General features: G+C 43.4%; 1 protein-coding gene across 2 annotated transcripts in view; it reads right to left on the minus strand.

Annotated features, from left to right (window-relative positions):
- LEF1 (lymphoid enhancer binding factor 1) overlaps positions 1-22,372 on the minus strand; it is a 53,816-nt gene that overhangs the window by 12,866 nt on the left and 18,578 nt on the right. The window contains exons 4-10 of one of the 2 annotated variants that reach the window (XM_042812052.1): positions 15,392-15,524; positions 12,353-12,443; positions 10,336-10,419; positions 8,382-8,504; positions 7,419-7,581; positions 3,977-4,084; positions 381-429 (exon numbers count right to left, since the gene is read on the minus strand). In XM_042812052.1, coding sequence (XP_042667986.1) covers positions 381-429; positions 3,977-4,084; positions 7,419-7,581; positions 8,382-8,504; positions 10,336-10,419; positions 12,353-12,443; positions 15,392-15,524 — 751 coding nt within the window. The remainder of the gene's footprint in view (positions 1-380; positions 430-3,976; positions 4,085-7,418; positions 7,582-8,381; positions 8,505-10,335; positions 10,420-12,352; positions 12,444-15,391; positions 15,525-22,372) is intronic. The other variant, XM_042812053.1, reaches the window with a different exon arrangement.

Consider the following 22,372-nt stretch of genomic DNA (forward strand, 5'->3'; position numbering starts at 1 on the left):
ATGGTTGATAAAAACTAAAGTAGCTACAAAAAGGTCAGTGTGAACTTTTCAGCGTCCAGTAATCCCACGCGACATTTGAGAGGTTGAGTCTAAGGATGATGCAACACTGACTGGGGAGAAAAGCAAAGGTAAAGTAAAGCACGACAGCAATTGCAGCAATGAGTAACTTCAGACACAGATGTTGTGTAGTCAGGAAAGGCGTAAAGGAAAGGAAACACGTTCTGTGTGCATTTTTACAAGCTCACATTCAAAGTGAAGTAACTTTTAAAGAAGATCAGAAGCAAGCGTTAGAGAGCAGTGTGTAAAAATTAAATAGTGTGAGCCTTGGTTTCTGAAATACAGGTGATGTAAGTACTAAGTAAGAGCTGGACATGGCCTACCTGATGCTGATTCCTGCAACTTTTCTCTCTTCCTCTTCTTTTTCTTCCCCTGCAAAACAGGTGATGTTACCACACCATCACATACAAACATCGTATTTTTGCCCTCCTTGCCTCACACCATAGAAAGAAAAGCTATCTGGACACTGAGAAAGCAGTTAGGAAAAAAACACAATTGTTTTGGGGGTAGCTAAACCTTTCACTGTTTCAGTGGTAATGAGGGCGTTGCTCCCAGTACCTAAGGAGAAATACGCACACGAGCAATACACATTTTTGTATCTAAACGGAGTTACAATTTCTGGCACCTCTTCAACTAACACTGGCAGCCGCAAGCATCTAAAAGACTTCTCATGCTTAATAAACTGATGACACATATGCTGATATCCTAATTTATGAGTCTTACAAGAGTTCTTCACACATACATATACTCACACTGTAATACATGGCAACAGCAGACAGGGTGCTGAAAATACCTAGGACAACCACAACTTGCCCCCAGGGTGCAAACCAGCCAACTACAACCGTTCTGATAATGCCTGTATCTTAACAAAAGCCAAGTCTTGTATGGCCATGCCTGCAGTGAGGAGTGTCCCACACAAATAACAGGCTGGTGTGCAGTGAGAGCCCTCAGCGTGAGTGAGGGCAGGACAGGAATGGCCGCCAGGCAGCTGTCTGTCTTGGCCACCACACTGGCACCAGTGTGTCAGCACAGCCATCGTGCCAACCCACACACAGAATCAGCCTTCCCTCACGCCCCCGGCTATCAAAAAGGCCAGAGTGCCTGGGTCGCATGGGCTGTCAGAGAACAAAGGATCAGCTCAGACCCACAATTTTAAACCTCAGTCATCCTGTATTGCCCTAATTGCCACCCTGACATTCTTCCACATGACTTCTCCTTATTGCTCTGTATTTGCAGTCTTCTCAGTCGCAGCTTTTTACTGAGGGAAAAGAGAAGGAAAGGGAAGAGAAAAGGGAGAAGGGAAAAGGGGGAAAAAAAAAAGGCAGGAAAAAGGGCAGGCGAAGAGGAAAGGAAAGGGGAAAAGGAAGGGGAGAAAGGGTTAGGGTAGGGAAAGGGAAATGGAAAGAAGGAGAAGGAGATGGAGAAGGAGAGAAAAGAGAAAAAGAGGAAAGAGAAAAGAAAAGAGAACTAAGAGAAGGGAAGGGAATGGAAGGGAAGGGAAGGCAAAAGGAGAAAAGAAAAAGAAAAGGAAAAGAAAAAAAAGAAAAAAGGAGAAGAAATGAAAAGTAAAAAAGAAGAGAGAGAAACACAGAATGGAAAAGAAAAGAAAGAAAAAATGAAAAGTCATATCCACATATATTTTAAGAAAGCATTCAGGCTGCAGGAGAGGCTCTAGCAGATGAGCTCTGGCAAACCTTGCTGCAGAGGCAGTGTGTGGGAGTGTAACTTGCTGTCCCCCCATGTCCTCCCCACCAGAGGAGCTCCTGAGGCTGGCAGCTGGACTGGGCAACACCTTGTGAATGAGCTCCCAAAGACAGAACCACAGCAAGGAATCACAAAGCAGATTTGTGGAGCTCAGGCAAATTCAAAGCAACGTGCTTTATCATGTAAGCACCCGGACAATGCTTTTTCACTGTACTGCATACTGAAATGTCCTGAGAGCTGATTTGAGATCCATCTACGATATCAGAATTTAAAGGACAAAAGGAAAAGGCTGAGCTGAAAGCTAATTGTCAGCATTCCCAAAAGAAGTAGCTTGTGACACGTGGAGGGACTACGTTGGATGTCAGTAATAAAAAACATTAATAAGTACCCAAAAATTGACAACATAAGTCATCCCCAAGTCACTTTTAACTTTGAAAATACTGCAACAATCTCTCTGCTAAATCAATAGTGTCATTTTTGACTGCAAGTTGGCAAAAATGAAGGAAAATTATGATGACTTAGACCCCAAAAGGATTCAGTGACAAACTGCGATCAACTCTGATCGCCTTCTCACCACTGCTGCAACAAGTGCTGGCATTTCTGGAGAGGCAGAGAGGGCTGCGGGAGGAACGCTAGCTGTAATATATAGGACTGGAGCACGTCAGAGCTGCACTGCTACACAGGATATAAGTAGGAAGCACATCAAAGAGAGAATTCTTGTGTGCCATCTTATACCCTCAAAATGTCTGTCAGTGTGTGTAAGAAACAGCAGGCCCACTGCTCATGCTGTACGTGCATGTGGTGTGTGCTGTGGCAAAATACATTGGGTTCGTGAAGCCAATATGCCTGACCATCACAGGACAGTCACTGTTCCCTAGGTAAATGTAAGCTACCAAAAAGTACCTTTCTGGCACTTTAAAGGCCAACCACCACAGGGAAAGCTGAGGGCAAGTAAAGAGTGAGCTGGCACCGCTGTGAAGTACTCTGATTTTCCAGCAAGTAATTTCAAGACAACTGAAGTCCCCTTGCTGCAGAGACGTTTCAGCAAGGCTGTGTTTGTTCCCAGGTGCATTTCAAAACAGATCTGTTGACATGGTCTTGGTTACTTGAAATAAACCCCACCTGCATACGGTCATGACAGCTCATGTGCTAGGAAAAAAGACTATAGAACAGACAGAAACAGGCTGCCAGTGCTTACAGCAACATCTGTGCTTACAGAACTGGGCATGGATGTGAGCAAGACCAAGGCTTTTGCTTCACAGATGATCACACAGTTTCTGTGTCAATACTTTCCATGCCAAAAATCTCCCTTAGAGACTCAGGCTTACAACAAAAAACTTCATCTAAGCTGAGCAGTTACTGTGCTGCATTGGAAACGTTGGGTACTTCTGCAGTCCCTGTTAATGCTGCATTCAGGTGCCTCAAAATCTTCAACATCCAGAAGACATCACTGAAACAGAAAATGCTATTGTCCACCCAATACAGATGGGAAACTAAGCCAGATACAGCATGTGCACTTCCTATCACAGTAAATGTCCAGTTGATAGGGGACAGAAAGGAGCCAAGATCTCGGGCTGGGGTCAGTCTCTAAGGACTGTGGCTTTTGAACTATGTAACACACAACTCCCCTGACTGCTCATAGGGAGAACAATTGTGTAGTTGTGTAGTGTGAGTCAATGCAGTGTGACAGTAGTGCTTGTTTGATATTTAATTATAAAAAATGAGTGTTAAAAAAAAACTTTGTTAAATTTTTTAGCTTTTCTGAATTGTATAAAAGCAAAATCTATTGTAAGGTTTATTTATACAGGTCTTCCAGGCTTTATTTCAGGCATGGACCATCCTGAATTACTTTCAACTAAAGTTCACCGTGCAGCAATTCCCCTGGCTTTTGTTCTCCTGAAAGGGAGGTGCCCCTTTTTTTTTAGCTCAGAAGATTTCTGGATATAAAGTAATCACATGACATTATGGAAAGTTCAGCTTTCAGATTGCTTAGAAGAACTTTCTGTGTTAAGTTTTCCCCTCAAAAATAGTGACCATCGTAAGATGCATCTCAACAACAACAACATCTCCGAATCTCTAGATGTATGAAGTGCAAACAAATACCAGGCTTATGTTTGCCCACCATCCCTTCTTATCAGAGCTTTCCACGAGTTACATGTCAAAAAAGAAAAAGAAGGAAGTTACTTTGAAAACAACCTTCAAGAAAGCGACTTACGTAGTTGTCTCTTGCAGACCAGCCTGGATAAAGCTGCATGTGTAGCTGCCTTTCTTTACGAGCTAGTTCATAATATTTTGCTTGTTCTTCACGAGAGAGAGCATGCCACTGTAAGCCAAATAAACACAGCATTAGACCAGGAAATAACTCATACCTAAGCAACAGATGACACGAACAAGTATTTTTGTGACTTTGATTTGGTCCTTCTCCATTGCAAAAATGAAATTCATTAGCAGTTCCAAGCACCCATGTTTATTAAACAACTTTCAGGCATTTGTCAACTCTGTAACTGCCAACTGCCTTGAGCAAGACAAAAATCACTTATGGAAACAGGGCTAACCATATAATCCGTTCAAAGAACCATGTTCTCCCAACATGACACAGGCACACACAAAAGCAAAAAATATTCTAGTTCTTGACAAAAACCAGCAGGTTCGTGCTGCTTTTAAAGGGCACTGAGCTACCCAGCACAGAAGGGTTTGCTGTCTTGCTTTGAAGCAGCTGCATGCAGGTCTTCATTGTCACACTCTCAAAGCATCAACAGGCTCCTGTTCCAAGATCAACTTCTCCACATCGAGCTCCAAGGTACCCGCCTTCCACTTTCTTGTGGTTGTAACAGGAGAAAATGGCAACTGCTAAAAGTTTCTAAGAAACAAACCCCACAGAACTGTAGTATTCCAAATGACAAGTTGACCTCTGTGGCCAATAAAGGATAAATTTCCTGCTCTTTTTACCTAATTTAAAAAACAACAAACTAAACTGAAACCCTGCACAGGGGAAAAGGCACCATGGTACCTAATCACTTTGTAGCTGTTGAAACATCTATAATAGACCTGAGCCAAAAAGACAAAGGGAGTTTTAGTTAGAAGCAGGTTCACTGCTGCAGCTTTCAGTGTCTTGTTTGACATCGACGACGTGCACTGGGACAGACAGCGATAGTGATGCAGGATGCATTATAAAAAGAAAGATACTAAAAACACAGACATGAAATCAGCGAGGCACTCATGCAAGAATAATTTACAGAATCACGATTTCAGGTCCAATCACATCTGATTTTCAATACCGTTTTGTTATATGTCAGAAGATGTGAACTACAGGGCTGGTCTGCCTTGACTTGGCAAGTTCGATGTGTTACTGAGAGCAGAGCAGCTCAGCCTATTTGCAGCTCTCATACTCCACACATGCATTCCAAAACTGGAAGGTTCTGAGCATTTTTCACTTGTGTCTAAGCAGTCAACATCAGGTAATGCAACAAAAGCCCAGTTACAACTGTGAAACAAATTCCACACAAGCAACTGAGGCAGCCAAATTTCAGTATGGGACAAGAAGGGTCAGACTGCCTCTGTGACAGGTGGAACATTTCTGGTTCAGTGTGAATGAAGTGAAAAACCTCAAGAAAATAAGATAAGGTGACACCCTCTTTTTCTACAGATATAGTTCGCTGGTACCAAGAGGACAGACAGAGAACAGCTGCCTTACCAGAAATGTAAAGGTAAAATGTCTAAGAATGGAAACTTAATTTTCCACTCAGCACATTGTTGGAAGTTTTTACAGGTTATATGGAGTTTTTCTGTAGCTGCCTGGCCCATTCTTCTCCATTTTCTAGTGTCACTTGTTCTTAGAGTTACAAAACTGCTCCTTGTATGGCAATGCTGATAGTCTTTCATTTCTTTCTGGCTTCAGTGCCTACATTTAAAACCCTCTGAGCTGAGGAAGAGCAAAACTGGGATTCCAAAACACACAGAGAAAGCTCTGGGTTAGAAGGCTTTTTCTTAGAAGTTGGCATCCTTCCATACTGCAGACCTGGAAGGCGCGTAAGGCCACCATTTCACTGAGAGTGTTTTATGCTTTGACCATTGCTGGGTGTGAAGAAGTGCTGAGCTAAGACCTAGAACCAGAGGCATAGGGGTGGGAGGAGAGAAAGAAGCTCTCCTTGTTTAAAGATGAGGATTTCCTACGTTGGACTTTCTGACTAATTGATGGCATCAGAGGGCTCAGCAGCACGCAAGGTGTCAGCTCCTGAGAACAGAGGCTCCTGTTCCAAAGTGGCACGGAGTACAGAGAACAGGGAAGAGGATGACTGAAAACAAAACGTTTGACAATAATTAATCTCCAAGCAATTATACGGGATAAGAAGTACATTTGTACCACAGAACCTGAAGTACTTTTACGGAAACAGAAGTCAAAGCAATGGAAAAAGCATTGAGCAGAGCAGTGAGGTTTGATTCATTAGCAAAATGGAGACACATAGGCCACTGCCATCATTCAGGCCAAGACATACTCAGCAACTAAGACGAATCACTAAGAGATTGAGAATGAAAATACAATCATAGGGAGCTGCATGCAAGAATGGAAGATATAAGCATTGAGATGTCATTTAAGAAGAAGCAACAAAAACATCAGAGAGAAAGAAGAACCAAAGGAACCAGGATAAGTAACAAGAAATTTTTGCATTGTTTGAGAGGGAGAAAAAAATCTTCAGAGGGCTAAAATTGTGTTCTGACTTCCCACTTAAAATCACAGGGCTTCCAGGGAGTTTTAGAGCCTCTTGATACTGACCTAACAAGTGGTCAAAAAAAAGCATTCACTGAGCAAGGCAATTTGAAGAATCCATACTTGCTATTACAAATGTTGTCTCTTTTTAAATTTTTGGTTTTTAAAATTTTGGTGCTAAAATGGGTGATTATCTATGCTGCATTCCCTTTGGAAGAACAATACTCAACACTATGTAATACTTAACAATACTTACACTGAGCATCAAGTTTGTAATTGTGGGTTGGCCTTCATTTTTCAGCGCATGGATAGGAGAAAACAAGCCTACAGTGCCACAAAAGCAAATGGCTCTCAGCAAGGCTACTGAGAGACTCTGGGACATGTGCTGTGACCATCAGTATTCGGCTGGTGACTTCAGTCAACATCTGAGTCCCTGAGACTCTGAGAAGTCCCTGAGAAAGCTGAGGAAACCAGTGCTTGTAGAGCACGTGTGGGACTGAATGACTTCCTCAGGTCCCTCCCAGTCTCCATGCTTTCACAGCCAGACCTGCACCGCATTCATTTTTCACTTCTATCTCTGTTGGCATTCAGCACTTATCTTTGAATGAGCCCCTCCTGATGGATGCCAACCTAAAGGAGGACCTAGAAGGTGATCTGAGTGTTCCTTCCACGTGTGGATGAGAGTATTTCTCGCCTGAGGTGCTCGCCTGAGGTGACATGTGACACGAATGGAACAGACATCAATTGGATGATGAGACTAACTCCAAAGAAAAGAAAAAAAAATCAAGTCACTGCTTTTATTTTTAGTCACCTGTTTTATCTTCTACAGCTAATTTGATAGTTGCACATTAGTTAGCACCTCAAGCAGAAAGCGAGCCATCACACTCACTAAAGGGAAACACACAAATTAGCAGCACCCGTGAGCGCACACACACCCTTCTGTACATACCCTTCTGCCAAGAATCTGGTTGATAGCTGCGCTTTCTTTCAGAGTACACTCTGCTACAACGTTCGCTCTCATTTCTTTCATGTACAACATGAAAGCATTCAGAGGTTTCTTAATATGAGGTCTTTTTGGCTCTTGTTCTTTTCTCTGTTCGTGCTGAGGCTTCCTAAAACGTGGTGGGGGAAGGGGGAAAGAGGGAAAAAAAGCATCTATTTACCTTCAGCCTAAAAAAAACCCAAACCCAATGGAAATTTCCAATCAGTGGTTACAGTAGCAAATAACTGGTAAGAATCTGGATTTCAGTGGTCATGTCTCGCCCCCTTTCATGTCTTTTTAGAGAACTGACTGAACGTTAAACTCAGGTAGATGTCAAGTTGACATTCTCTAGCAAATAACATTTGATCTGTGAATCTGCTCCAAATTTATCACCTATCTCAATTCTCTTTTTGACGGTTACATCTGCTATCCTGGCAGGACACTGTTTTAGGCAGGAGGATAACTCCTCACCCACTTCTTTCTGAGACCTTGAAGAAGAAAGCAAAAATGCTGCTTTCTACTAGTAGATTTCGCAGTTAAAACTGTTCCCAGAAAAAGCTTGTGAATTCATACTCAGGCACCAACCTCATGTAGACAGATCCACAATTATACTGCAATCAAAATGATTGCCACTGATAGCTTAGGAGCGCTGGATTGGAATGACAAATGGCATCATTACTTTTCTAAAACAGTAACCCTCATCTCTTTTTGATGTTAGAATCACAGAATTGTTTGAGTTGGAAGGAACCTTTAAAGGTCATCTAGGCTAACTCTCCTAGATATAGGAGAAAAGTTAATATTCAGAGAGGCCATGTAAGGTGCTTGCTGCTTTTTTTTGTTGCTGTTTTGTTTTAACCTTGACTCTTCTTCAGATAGGGTTAGTTTTCTGGCATTTATAGATAAAGGGCTAGCACAGAAAGGCAGACTCACACATGCATTAGCTCACTGTCGTTGTGCGGATGTTCTTGTTTCACTTGAGGTGTTACAATAGCTGGGTGAGGGATTCCAGTTGTGTGAGGGCCTGGAGGACCAGGAATCATGTGATGTGAAAACCTAGAAGAGAAAACAAAGGAAGGTCTGTAACCCTACTGAAGATAGGCATCAAACAAATATGACAGCAGTGGGATGCCCAAGAATGCGAACACTACAGAACTTGCAATGGAAAGACAATTCCTTAAGACTGCATGAAAAATATCGGGCTGAGATCTGTGCATTGTACCCAGTTTATTCAAGGAAAAAAAAAAAAAAAGTCACCATTTTGGTTTTAAAGAAGTTATTTTATTACCTTTCGGGCAAGTAGTTTTATCAATGCACACCAGAAACATTTAATGGCTGTACTGTTGCACTGATTAGCAACAAAAATACACTTTTTTTAACCAAAAACTGTATTTTCACACCAAGATATAAAAACCTGTAGAATATCCACCACCAGACAATGCAAAAGAGGGTACTGCCATGCAGAAACAAATAAAATAAAAGAATAAGTCTTTTCAAGAAGTCCCTGATAGGTTTGTAAAGAATCTCTTGCTTTGCAAAGTACTTAAACTAAAAGATTTTAGCATCACTTCACCTAAACTCACTGTCTTCTTCACAAACTAATATTGATGAAAAATTCCTACTTTCTGGAAGAAAAAATAAAAAAAAAAAAAAAAAAAGAAAGAGAGAGAAAGAAAGATTTGTGTCCTAAATTAACCTTCCTTCTACCTGTACAAGGAAAACAGAAAACAAAACAGCATCACTAACTCCATCATCCCACCCTGCTATCCCAGTTCCTCCTCAAGGATGGCTGAGACAGACCTCCAGGGTGCTAAGCTCTGCAAGCCCAAGGTCACACAAAAATCTACATGCTAGCCTTTGGATTGGTGGAATGCCCCAGTAACATCACAAGCAAGCTCATGCGCTAAAGCTTTGCTGAATGAGTGCTGGTTAAGGAATGGCATTCAGCCTCTCTTTTCTCTAGTCCCTTTGGTCTCTTCCTCCACTTCATCAAAATAAAGCAAATATAAAGCCCTGTAACCAAATCAGGCAATTTTATTACAGAGAAAGAGTGGCTTTTCCTCCCAATCACCTGGCGGGCGCATGCTTGTCATTCCACTGCAAAGAAATGAAGGGACAGCCACATAGACAGAGGCAAGAGGACCTACCACGTATCAAGTGGCCTGTCTTACTTCCCCGTGCAAGAGGATGTGTCTTCTACAGGTCACACAAAAGAAACAAGAATGGTATATTGCAACCTTGTGTACACCAAGCACAGGATGCAGAAGCTGTCTTCAGAGTGCAAAAGCAGAGAAGAGGAGGACTGGAGTGTGTCATGGCCAAGTCTCAGTTAGCATTGCTTGCTTGCGCTTAACATAAAGACACAGTGCCTGAGTCACACACCAGCACAAACACACTGTGTTGGCATCCCCTGCCATTAATGGCATTGGGCTATGAAATATCTATTTCTGAGCAAGTTTCTTTGTGGAGTGATACCTAAATGATTCAAGACTAATAACCAACAACCTTGAAAATAAAACTACAGAATGAGAGTAACAATCCACCTGGCTTCGTACTTGTATGAGTAAAACCAAAGTATGCACGTTATATATTACATCTAGAAAGGAACCAATGACTCATTTCAGATGAAACAGATCAATTAATTGCTGACAATTTACTGGTGCTCCTAATTGTGATACTTCAGAAACTGACAAGAAAATGCTGAATAAAACCAGTGTGGGATCCAGGCAAACTGTTATATACACAAATACGTTAAATAAAAATGTATGCATAAAGTTTTAGCTGACTGAAAAGCAAGCAAAGGCAGACCAAGATGCAAGCAGAAGAGCAACTTGCCCTCTAATGCCAGCAGTTACTCCCCAGTCAGTCATTCACCTCCTACACCTACCTGGACATGGAAGGGTCGACTGAGAGTGAGGATGGGTAGGGCTGCCTGAATCCACTCGAGATGGGATATACAGGCTGACCTTGCCTGATGTCACAGAAGAAAGGAACCCATCAATCATATGATACGGTACTCAGTAGTAACTCTAGAGTTGTAAGCACTTGATGGGAACTCAGGGTGAAACAAAAACAGGCAAAATTTTCCAGAGTTCTGCTGTGTTCAGGTGTTTATTAGCTTTGAATACTTAGGACCTTCTCCTTAGCTAATGAAAGATTCCCAGTCCAGGTTTCTACTGGAGAGGAAAGCAAAACAACCAATCTTCCTCCTCCAAAACACACATGCATACCCCCTTGCACCTAGTTTTAGAAACATTGCAATCAGACTTGGTTAACTAGCTCTTACAAAAGAGGTATTTTGTTCCAAATATTCCCAATGTAGTTCAGTGCAAGAACACTAAAGTATGAATTACCAACCTAGAAAACCTTTTGAATAGTTTCGTAAGTCTGTGATATCTTAAGACTTTCTTCATTTGTGTATTCTGTAGTGAGGAACAAGTGACCAGTTCTTCTAAGAAACTATACTTGCTATGTCAAAAAGCCCAATAGCAACACAAGTACACCCTGACTACTTAAAGTTCAGCCTTACCAAGTTCAGCCCCAGTACCTGAACCAGCCCAACAAGATCACCACACATGCCAATCCTGTTCCAAGAGCTACTCACTGGTAGATCAGCTTTCCAGAAGTGGAGAGAAAAGAAATGGATAGCGGCCTTTGTAGGGTTCAGGATATCGGTTTCATACTTGGACTAAATTACTGGAAATCAGGAATGCTTAAGGAGTGGAGGAAGTCTCAGCTGCACTTCCACACATGAGGTAGCTGGAAGCCATGGTGCATAAGGGATGGCCAGATACGTCCAGTTGTCAATGAGCACTGCTGAACACACTCCCAAACCTTGTAAAATCACAGCTTGTCTCTCCTCTTCTTTCTCATTCCAGTTAAGCCACTCCCCTCCCTGCCAACCTCTGCATCATGAAACCATTCAAAAGAAATGATGGACCACATCTGGAAAATGAATGCCAGGAACTGCCTGCTGGTGGTGGAGGTGGTGAGTCAGCCTAGCAGCAATGAATGGGGAGTCAGATGCTTCCATATTTTAGTTTTGTATCTGATAACAATTTGCTCCAAAAAGGCATGTGGCACTTCCTGCAAGATTTGGCAGCAACACAGCGCTTAACCATCTTATAGTCTCTACTTTCCCTGCCTGCTGTCATCTGGATTATGTTTTCCTCTCATACACAGACACATGAAGAACATCTATGTCTCTCGTTGTGTGGGCACAGATTAGTCAAGATAAGGACTCTAAAGCACTGAAACTGTTGCTTTGTTTACTTATTCCCTGCTCTGAGAGAACTGAGGAGTATGTATCTACTCCAAGCAGACATGAAGCATCTTGCCAAATAGATTACATTCTGAAAGTACCATGTGTTTCCTCCAAAAGGAAGATGACACTCTGAATGGCACAGAAAGATCTTACGAGTGCTAATATTAGCAAGAAGAGCAAAGTCTCCTAATAACTGAGGCTTCTCTCCATACAGAAACTGTAAGAAGCAGCAGATTACAAAAGTTTGTTCTCCATTTTGGCGCAGTTTCAAGATTCCCCCCACCACACACACTTCAAAGTTCTCTCTTACCTCCCCTCCCTCCTGTAATTGCAATTTTGTTTATTAAAAATTTACATTTAATTCCTTGAGAACTGTTTTCTGCTATCTTTCCAAATGCCAAGAGCCACAAATCCGAGCCATAAGACTTCAAAGTGAAATGTACACACTTCAATTTCTGTACATGTTCAAAAACCAGATTCAATTCATTTCAAAGATCAACATTTTTTGATCTTTTAAACTCAAATAACATAGTTATTTCTTACTGCAATGACATTCTTATTTTTTAATGCTGCAATTGACTCAACACCAGCGGATGGTACAAACATGCACCTTGTCTGAAAAGAAGCTAAAAGATCTTACCAGCCAAGAGGTGGTGTTATCTGTCCAACCCCCCCTGGAGACAAGGGATAGAAGGTGGGGATATCAGGAGCTGGAGGATGCCTGGACATGCCTGTTAAAGAGTACAGAAGAATGAATGACTTTCACCTCAAAATACTTGAAATGCAAGTTATCGTTCACAACTAACAGCCAATGCTATGATGGAATTAGTGCTCTGGGTGAGAAATAACCACTTGTTTGGTCAGTGTTAAAGGCCACTCATGCCACCTTTTAAAAAATAAAGAAGTATTGCAATTCAGATAGAAACAATGGGGGGAAAAAATAAGTGGAATGGCACAATAAATGTCTGGGCTAAGGACCTGCACAAGTTCAGATTTCCTGCCAAGTGAGTTAGGCAAAACTGTCCTCTAAATGGTTCTACCAAACCCAGTAGAATCCTGAGGAACTCCTCCAACAAGCAGCACGAAGCAAGACAAACTAAAATAAAAATAAAGCATTGTCAGAGGCAGCACAGCAGAGCTATTAGATTAGGTAAATTGCCACTTGCACGTTTTCGCTGGTTCCCTTATGGATTCACTGATTTTGGAAACTTGTTACCACAGAGGATCAGTGGTTAATTAAGAATCATTTTCAGGCCTGTAATGGTCACACTTGATATGATTCATTTGGCTTCCAATTGTCACTCCAGCTCCAACTAAGCTCTTCATCAAGTTGACTCCTGTGGGCTCCAAGGTCAATCTGTTTTGCATTGGTAGTATTTCATGGAAAAATAAAGGGTCCCATCAGAAACGTTCCATTAGCTCACATTCCCCAGAACACAGAGTCCTACAATTGTAAGAATCACCTCAAGATTAAAGCTAATCCTGGTCCCAGAAGGGCCTCTGGTCTCCATTCTTCACCTCAAACTCACGCCCCCGGGAGACATGGAATTACAGTTGCAGAGGCCGCAAAGAACATTGTTTTATTTAAATATGTTTGGGCAAGAGGAGACTGAAGCAGAAGGAAGTGTTAAGTCGACTTCACATGTTAAATCAGCTGCTTTAAAAGGGTATTAAATATTTATGTAGTGACACTCCGAAGGCCCAAGATTGAGTGTGTGCTACCTTGAGGCTTGGTTTTATAGATTGACACAACTGATTCCTTCCCACCCCACCCCATAGCTTGCATTTAAATCTTCTGAATTTAACTAAATGAACTGAGGAATATCTTTCGGGATTGTGTACAGGAAAGTAGAGAAAATAACACTGGCAGTTACTACAAACTCTGTCTTTTTTGGTGCCTCAAAAGCTAAGTTGCCAGGCTTAGGACCACAGCCTGAGGCTCAAATGTCTGGCCAGTTGTCTTTTCAGAGCCGTAAAACAGCTGGTGGCTGACAGGAGAGAACATTTTATGTATTCCAGGATTTGTAACAGCAAACACTCTTTCAGAGCATTTAGAAAAGGGCAAAACAAGGGACCAGCTCCCATCCTTGGTGACAGCTGATGCTCCTGAAGAGCAGTGACATGACCTTGCCCCTACTCAACCAAGCTGTGTGTGAAGAGAAGGGCTGCTGTTCCTTCCCCAAAATGCACATTTCTGACCCATGGTGAGGACTCTGTGCTCTCTGGCTTAGTGCACAAAACTTCAGGCCTTTTATGGAGAAACACCAGCTACCTGATGTCCAGGAGGAAAATGTGAAGCAGCCCCACAGCCAGCACTGTCTGAAACCAGATTTGCTCTCAGGAGGGTTAAAAGCAATAAAGACGAAAGGGAAGAATGAACTGACTGCCTATGGAAAGGTGGGAGCCACGTGTCCATCCCGAAGTACCCATGGTAAGAGAGGCAATGCTGGGGGCGAGCCGCTGTGGGACCCCCAGCACTGGGGCTGGGGTAGCGAGGCAGTGTCTTGCTCCAGCCCCACACTGGGAGGCGAGGACAGAAACAATGGTCGGAGGCATCTGGCAGAGGACCTGAGGGAAAATATTCCCGCAGCAGCAATGGCGTGGACCACTTCACTGCAGCTGCTGAGACACGCTTGTGGTGCTGGGATGGGAGCATGGGAAGACCACACACATCAAGAAGACCATGGCAGCAAAAAAAAAAAGCAAAAGCCTCCGGCCCACATTGTCCATTGGCATCTTTGCCAGACGCTAAGAGGAGGACTCAAGAGCCTGTTTGGAAATACCAGAGCTCCGCATGAGAGATGGGCTGGGCAGGGAGAGAGTGAAACAAAGCAGAAAAGGAAGACAGGCAGTAAGCACAAATGAGGCCTCCTGGTTGGGTCTGCAGGAGATGAGGAGGAAAATGATGCCCCATCGTTCAATAAGCCAAAACTTCCTGTGCTCACAAGCTGCAGCTGTGGGGTACAAATCCCACAGTCTAACTCACACAGCACCCATGAGGCCTCAAGGAATGACCACCAGTGTCCTCCTCCTGGGCACTCACATGAAGAAGGAAGACAAATGAGGACATGAGGTCTCCATTTGCTTCGTCTTCTCTCAAAAAAGAATTATACGTGCATCTGCAGGCTGGAGTGAAGGAAAATAACCAGACAGCCACATGTCTATGGTATTTTCTGGAGGTAGCCCAAATTATTACCAGCATAGCAAGGCCAACACTAAAACAAGGCATCCAGGGAAAGTCGGAACTAAAAAAGCCTCTCGTTGGGTGACGGTGGTTAGACTACCGTTATGTCAATTATTATACAGAAGAATTCAGAAAGCAAGAATATGAGAACATAAAAAGCAATTTTGATTTAAAAAAAGAAAAGGTTTTGATAACAGCAGAACTGAGGTGCTTTTCCCCAGTTTTCGGGACAGCGAGGGATGATTGCTGTTTCTGCGTCTGCATGCTGCAAGCCTCAGGCACAACAGGGGGTGGTGAGGACTGGCCGCTGCTTATTGAGATTTTAAAAGGCTCTGACGAGTAAAACAAGCCAGAATTATCACATTAGGAAGAGCATGAAGATTTAAACAGCCAAGCTAAATACCAGCATCACAGCAGAACAGAAAGTGGGCACACATGGTGGGAGCCCTCGCTCTGAAACATGAAAAGCAAAGCCCCCCAGCAGTACAGGCTCACCTTGCTTGGAGTTGACGTCGGAGGGGATGTGAGATGGGTGGGAGCCCGGGGAAAAGTGCTCATCGCTGTAGGTGATAAGGGGTGTGAGAGGGTGAACTGCATGAGAAGGCTGTACCACTGGCACCTTGTTGGACTGCAAGAGAAGGGAAAACAGCATTAGCGAGGTGTGGCTTCCAAAATACAGTTTTTACATAATGGTATGACTGAAGCTAGAAGGGGCTGGCAGTGGCATTTCTGGAGGGGCTGTTTGGGAAGGAGACCGCTGACTACCCCAGGGAGAGCCACAAAGATTTACCACCTCACCCAGGGAGGGACCAAAGCACTGAAAACACCCAGTGGGACCCCAAAGCGGGTACTGCCAGCCTATATTCCCACAAACCGCACTCGTGAATCAAGCCTGCAAGGCAGCAGGGCTCCTCTGTGCCAACGTGGTGCTTCTGCAGTAGTGCTGCATGAGACAAAAGTCACTGTTCCCACAGCAGGATGAACCGCAGCGACGATCCCAGCATTAAGAGGCACTCCTTGTTTCCATCCCGCCACCCTTCCCCTTGGCTAAAACAATTATGCCATAAACAGATCTTTAATAAAATAAAAAAGGAGAAAAAAAATAATAATTAAAAAAAAAGAAATAGGCCTTCAGAGAAAACCGCTGATAAATCTCAGCGAGGACAGCCTGTCAGGAACTGTGAATTAACAGAAGAAAAAAGAAATCGTTTAGGAACCGAATGAAATTAAATTTGAGTCTCACTATTCAAATCCTGGCACGAATAGACATAGTGACAATGCTCCAACGCCACACCAAGGATTTCTCTGGACTTCTAAAACCAGGAGGGCCATTCCATGGACAGCTCAATTTATTGTTAAGGCTGGTAGGAGCAGAAGAAGAAGGAGCAAATGGGAAGCAGTGCTGCATTTTCTGCTTTCCTTGTTTCCAGAGCACCACCTTAAGGAACTTGCATTAGCAGGCAGTATCTTCTTAATGTCTGACCTATCCCTCCAGTCATATAGCTCAGAATCTGGTGCCATGAATTTTTGCTAAATTATGCTATCCTTGCTCTCCTCTTAATTTTACGGTTTTCAACACAGATTTGCTTTCCTGTAGGAAAGAGATAAGAACCTGAGGATTTTAATTTAAGCTTTGGCCTTGTCTTATATTTTGCAAGATGGGGAGAGAAAGCAGCACTGGTAGGTGTTTTAAAGCCAACAAGCATTAGGTCTGTTTTTGCGACCAAATAATAAAAGCAATATGAATTCTCAATAATATGTATGAGTTGAGTTGTAAAGGCGATAGTGCAGGCTGCTGTTCATCTTCCCAATCTGTATACATGCAACCAAAACAGACGCCAACAAATTTCAGCTGATTTACACATCAGGCCTCGGTCTTTAGCTGCGAGACTCAAGGGCCAGCCCACCATTCAGCAATTACTTTATCAACAATAAACTGTACATTATGAATAAAGATCAAGGAACAGATGTATTTAGGTCACACACACAGCTGCTAATCAGCATTAATTTCTCAAATTTTAGTAATTAACATTTTGCATTATATTGGCTGTAACTGTCATGCATGCCCGTGGTATCAGGGTAGCTTGCTTTCAGCAATTGCCTGTTGTCCTCGCAGTAAACCAATTTGGGCACCCCTCACCCCTCAGCATCCAGCAGATTCGGTTTTATTTTCTACTTCTTGGCACCTTATCCCCTAAGCCCATGGCTGTGGTTTTCAACGGGAGAGAGAACCGTGAGAAGTGAGGAGAAAAGCAATCCGCTTGTTAGCGGGCTTAAAATTAACACAGAAAGGGGCTGTGTTTCCATCAGCAGCATTTGGGATCTGCAGAGACAGAGCCTGCAAAATAAAATAGAACAATGATAATAATGGAAGCTCTGGCCTGGGCCAGAAACTGATTTATTTTTAAAAGCCCCACGGACTCCATCAGTGCTGATCTCACACCTGCCCTGCAAGTCAGCCAAAGCAGGCGATCTGCTTGTTGATGTCCACTCTTCCCTTGTTTTTTTCTCCAGGTTTTACCACCCCAGAAGCTTTTCATGGCTGATTGTTATGGCCAAAGTCCTATGTTGGGCTCACATATGAGAAGGTTATATGATTAGGTTTCCACCAAGCTCTGTTTTCTTTGTCAATGGGCTTCCTCCTGCTCCCGCAAGCAACCATACATCAAAACGTAATAATTCAGTGCACTCTGGTACCTAAAGCAGCCTACAGAAACACTGCAGAGCAGCAGAGGATGCAATCCGATGTCCAGAGCAGTCTGAAGAAGTCACACGTCTCTCCAAAAGCGGCCTAACACCAAAGGCTTCACTTAGCTCCGGGTGCAACCCTCCGCACATGCCCCAGAAAGGAAAGTGAGAATGTGCAGCCACGCTCAAGATCTGCAATTCTGGGAAATGAAACGAAACAAAACAAAACAGGGTGTTCTCATCTTGGAGGCTGAGAACCCGTTGGTGTATGAACCCAAAGACCTTCTGTTAAATATTGAGGCACTTTGCCATGGTTTTTTCTCATTTTTTAAATGCTTCTGAAGAAACGTTAGACTACCAAAAAAAAAAAAAAAAAAAAAAAAAAAAAGAAATAATTAAAAAAACCCACCCACCTCCCCAAACATCTAGCTAAAAGCTGTAAGGTATCCTATATGCAACAAGTGTGCAAAAACTATAAAAAGCCTGAGCAAGCCACGGCAAAAATGCCTGTGGGTCAGCACTGGGCAGGCAGGCTGCAGCAGGGACCATTTGTTCCAGCTGGTGTGCAGAGGGAGATGGAGCGCGCAGCCCTGCCAGCTCTGCAGAGCCACGCAGGCAGCCGTGCTGCTGGTGGTGGGGCACGTAGTCCATGTCCCATGTGGTCACCGTCACACCTCACCGCTGCTCCCACCATCAGGTTGTCCCAGCAAGGGAGTGCTCCAGCCCAGCTGGAAGGTACAACAAAAGGCTGAAAGCAACACCCGAAACAGCTCTGTTCTTTCTTCTTGTTTTTCTTTTAAATGTTGATCTGCCTCTAAAAAGACCCCAAATGCCCCCAGTTCATTACTTGTCCTCTGCTGTCAACAAGTTGTGGGTCCCGTACGGGAACTGGCAGGTGGTCTCAGTTCAAGCTAAAATAGCCAAATTAAAACAACAGCAACAACAGTAACAACAAGAACACCAAAAACAACACAAAGAAACAACGCAACAAGAATTCTTAAGGCAGAAGACAAGCAGATCCACATAGCCAAATGTACACATTCCCTTTTCTTCCTGAAAAGGAGGGCTTCAGGTTTTTAACAGCAAACATTACACTGAGAGAAGAAAACACAACAGCAGATAGCTCTATCAAACACCCAACAACAGAAAACACAACCCTTCCCACTCCTGCTACAGCAAGTACCAGAGGACTAATGACTTGCTGGAGGATTTGAGGATACCTTAGCCTGAAAAAACATGAGGAAAATCTGTGCATTTTTTAGCCTATTTAATTTCTTCTTTCTAGAGCCCTGAAATCATTCTTAGACAGAAGGACTTATCAAACACAGAGATGGCAGTTTCAGTTGCTGTCTCAAAATAGCGATAGCATTTTAATGGCTAAACTGACTCTGAGTTTAAGCCTTTGATGACCAGCTGTTGCAGTAGAAATGCAAAAGGAAGAAGAGCATGGTTTGGGAGCAGTGCGAAAACCAGGCCTGTGTGAGAAGATGTGCTGTCATGGACCGGCACTGGATGTGGAAGGTGTTCTGGCCAGAACTTGTGACTCGTAGATGAAACAGATAATCAATGCCAGCAATAACTGCAATTATAATTTGTCACATTCCTGGGAACTGGCGTACAATCTCCTTCTGTGAACAACTCTGCAGAGGAGCAGCAAGCTTGATATAAAGAGGTTGGATTCTTCCCCTCATTCCCAAGCCACTTATTTACAGCAAATAGTTTTATGTATAAAGCCAGCCTCCTTCTAATCTCTTGACAGAAGAGACTGCTTTATGTTTAATTTTCAAAACCTTCTCCAACTAGACACTGCAGCAGAACAAATGAGATAGCAGGTATGAAGGTAGCGATCTGCAGCCTTGCTTCCAACCTCACCTGAAAGCACCACCTGAATCACCCCCTTGGTAACAGGGGCTCAGCAATATTCTGACCTATAGAAGACAAATAAAAGAGTCAGTCTTTTGCTCTTCTCCCAGCACGGGGAGTATTTATTTTGCTGATCCCTCCTGTTTTGGGGTCATGACAGTCATGGTACTCATCCCAGAAAGGTGGCAAAGTGCATCCCAGTGATGCAGGGCTGTTTTCTGGACTGGAGCTCGCACTGCTCGCACTGCTTAGTGTGATGCCTTGTGCATCATACTAAAATGTAGGCAGTGTACAGGGATGCCCACAGACAAAGGGCAAACTGCTCTGCTTAAAGTGCAAAGTGTTGAAACGCAATGAAAGCCCAAATACAGCAGCCAGGGGAGTGCTGCAAAGACAAGAGTGAATGGGATTTGACAAAAACTGGGTTAAACATCTATCTAGATGCATTATAATAAGTGACATGATTCAGGTTAATCGTGACATTGGTGTAAAAACTAATAGCTTCTCTACAGTCTTCTTTTGGCAACTTTATTTTTTCATCCTTTTCCATCTTGGAAATTAATAATAGCACAACTCTGACTGCTTTTTGCCAAAAAGTTGTAATGAACAGTTGAGTTCCCTCAAGACATCTTTAAAAACATGGCTGTTGAATGTCTGACAGAAATATGCTTTATTTCAAGTGTTCATTAAGCACTGCCATTAAGCGAGTGATTAAAGCACACCCAGCATTAAAATAACTTGATTAGAAATCCCCTGCTATCTCAGTTTTCTTCTCTCTCGCGACTCCTTAATTTGTTGTTCTCACCTGCTCTGGAAGGCTATAGGGAGACCCGAGGTGCTGCAGCACCGCACAGGGAGCCGGGCATTGCTTCCCAGCCTGCTCATGGAGAGGACAAGCCTGCTGCTATTTGCAGGCTGCCAGTGCACATGTGTACAGATTATGCCTAACGTCACATGGCCCATTAGTTTTAGAAATACTCACTAACAACTGATAGGGCATGAAATCGCCAGCAAAGCCGCAGACCTGCTTGGAAAGCTTTTGCTGTTAAAACGTTTTGTGATGTTTGATTTCATTCTCCAATGCAGCAATGAGGTCTCTCCGATGGTCACTGGTTCCCAGCAAATGCTGCTCAACTTCACAGGCCACTGCTCATTCTGAGCTCCCGTTCCCACACGATGGTCCTTCAACCTTGTCCACCCTGCATGGTTCTTCTTTTTCCCGATGTATATGAGTAGAAAGAGACCCACACCAAACATGCATTAATTTGCAACAGCAAATCACATGCTCAGCAGCTGCAAGCATACCTCTTCTGCTAAGTATGCTGTAAATAAATAGGACTGCCAAAAAGGATTTTTTCCCATCATTTTCCACTGTTCATAGCCCTCTCTATTCTCTGTTGGCCAAGGTGAACACGAACACTGTGATATTTTCACAAAGCTGACACCATGCTCTTGCACAAGCTCTGGTCCAGCATTCAACATGGGCAGTCCTCTGCATCCTCCAGCACCCAAACTGAGCTTGGAAACCTTTTCACCAAATGAGACATCACCAATTGGATAAATATGTGAACTTGGTGTGGGAGTGAGTGGCCAGAGGACAGCCCTGAGGGCTGGTGTTCCTGCTGGGGCCACGATGTGCGTCACAGGATGAGGCGACTCTTCCTCACTGGCCTCTCTGCGTCCCACAGGATGCAGGCCAAGGCTCCTGCTGTCCCACAAAAAGCCCCGTCCTGTGTCCCTGTGACTGACCAGGCAATGCCTTTCAGTATGACACACACACAGTGGATGAAAACGGCTTGAAATAAGACCACTCCCAAGTACATGTTTACCTCAAGTCCGTATCACGGCTTACTCAATGCCACGTGCCATAATGGAGACCAAGAAGCCTGAAAAAGGCCAACTTTTCTTTGAATAGGGATTTTTTTTAAGAAGAGATGCTCTCGTCCCATGAAGGCAAGAATGAGGACTCAAAGAGCTGTGGAAGCACCTGGCACACTAGTATGTGTCCAAGAGCTGCTTCGCTGCACCTGAGTTTGCAGCAGAAAGGCTGACTGGACAGTACCTGCTTACGTCCAGCATAGCAGAGACCAAGTTGACTGCCCACAATACCCAACGTAACTGGCACTTGTGGAAGCAATCCTACTTCCTTTGCCTTCTAAAAATGGGGAATCCAAGAAAACAAGATGAAAATGGATGTGAAAATGGAAGAGTGGAGACTCTGACTACATCAGTGATGTTTCAGCCAGTCCTTGTGCTTGGCAAGCTTCCTCCCCACATGGGCAAATTTTTGCTGTGGCCAACCCTGCCTGACACCAGGTCCAGGAAGGGCCATCCATATACTGTCAAGCAGTGAAAAGCCCCTGCAACTGGATTTTAGAGTGTGGTGGCCCTTACGCAGTTGAATTAACAGAGGGTCACCCAGCATACAGTGGGGTACAAAGCAAGCACCAGAGGGGTCATTTTCTAAACGTTAAGGCTCCCAGGCACTGCTGACCCTGCATACCCACTGGAAAAAAGTTTTCAAGTAACTTCTCTGAGTCCAGCTAAACCGTATTAACAGATTTATCCAATAACATGCAAATTCAGGTTTTAATGAAAAGTCTTAAGTCACAGCTCTAAGTGATTTGGACTTTTCTGCTAATGGCATCTGCTAATGACCAAAGATTTAATGCATCAAGTCTTAGCATACATCAGCGCAAACAATATAACCATTTAGTGGAGGTAAAAAGTCATCTCATTAGACATCCATCACTGGATGTGGGCAAGATGGTCCAAAGGCTTAAAATAAAATATTCATTTTTAAACTAAGAAAAAAAAAATCCCTAAAAACGTACAAATGATTAGGCCAAAAGTAGCAGTCTGCTAAAGCTTCACTAGGATTGAAAATTCAAACAGCAACATATATCTGGAGGTAAAACGCATTTG

The sequence above is a fragment of the Centrocercus urophasianus genome, unplaced genomic scaffold (genome assembly GCF_019232065.1).
Source record: "Centrocercus urophasianus isolate 14NV4802_14NV808 unplaced genomic scaffold, USGS_Curo_1.0 seq_13, whole genome shotgun sequence".
Taxonomy (NCBI): domain Eukaryota; kingdom Metazoa; phylum Chordata; class Aves; order Galliformes; family Phasianidae; genus Centrocercus; species Centrocercus urophasianus.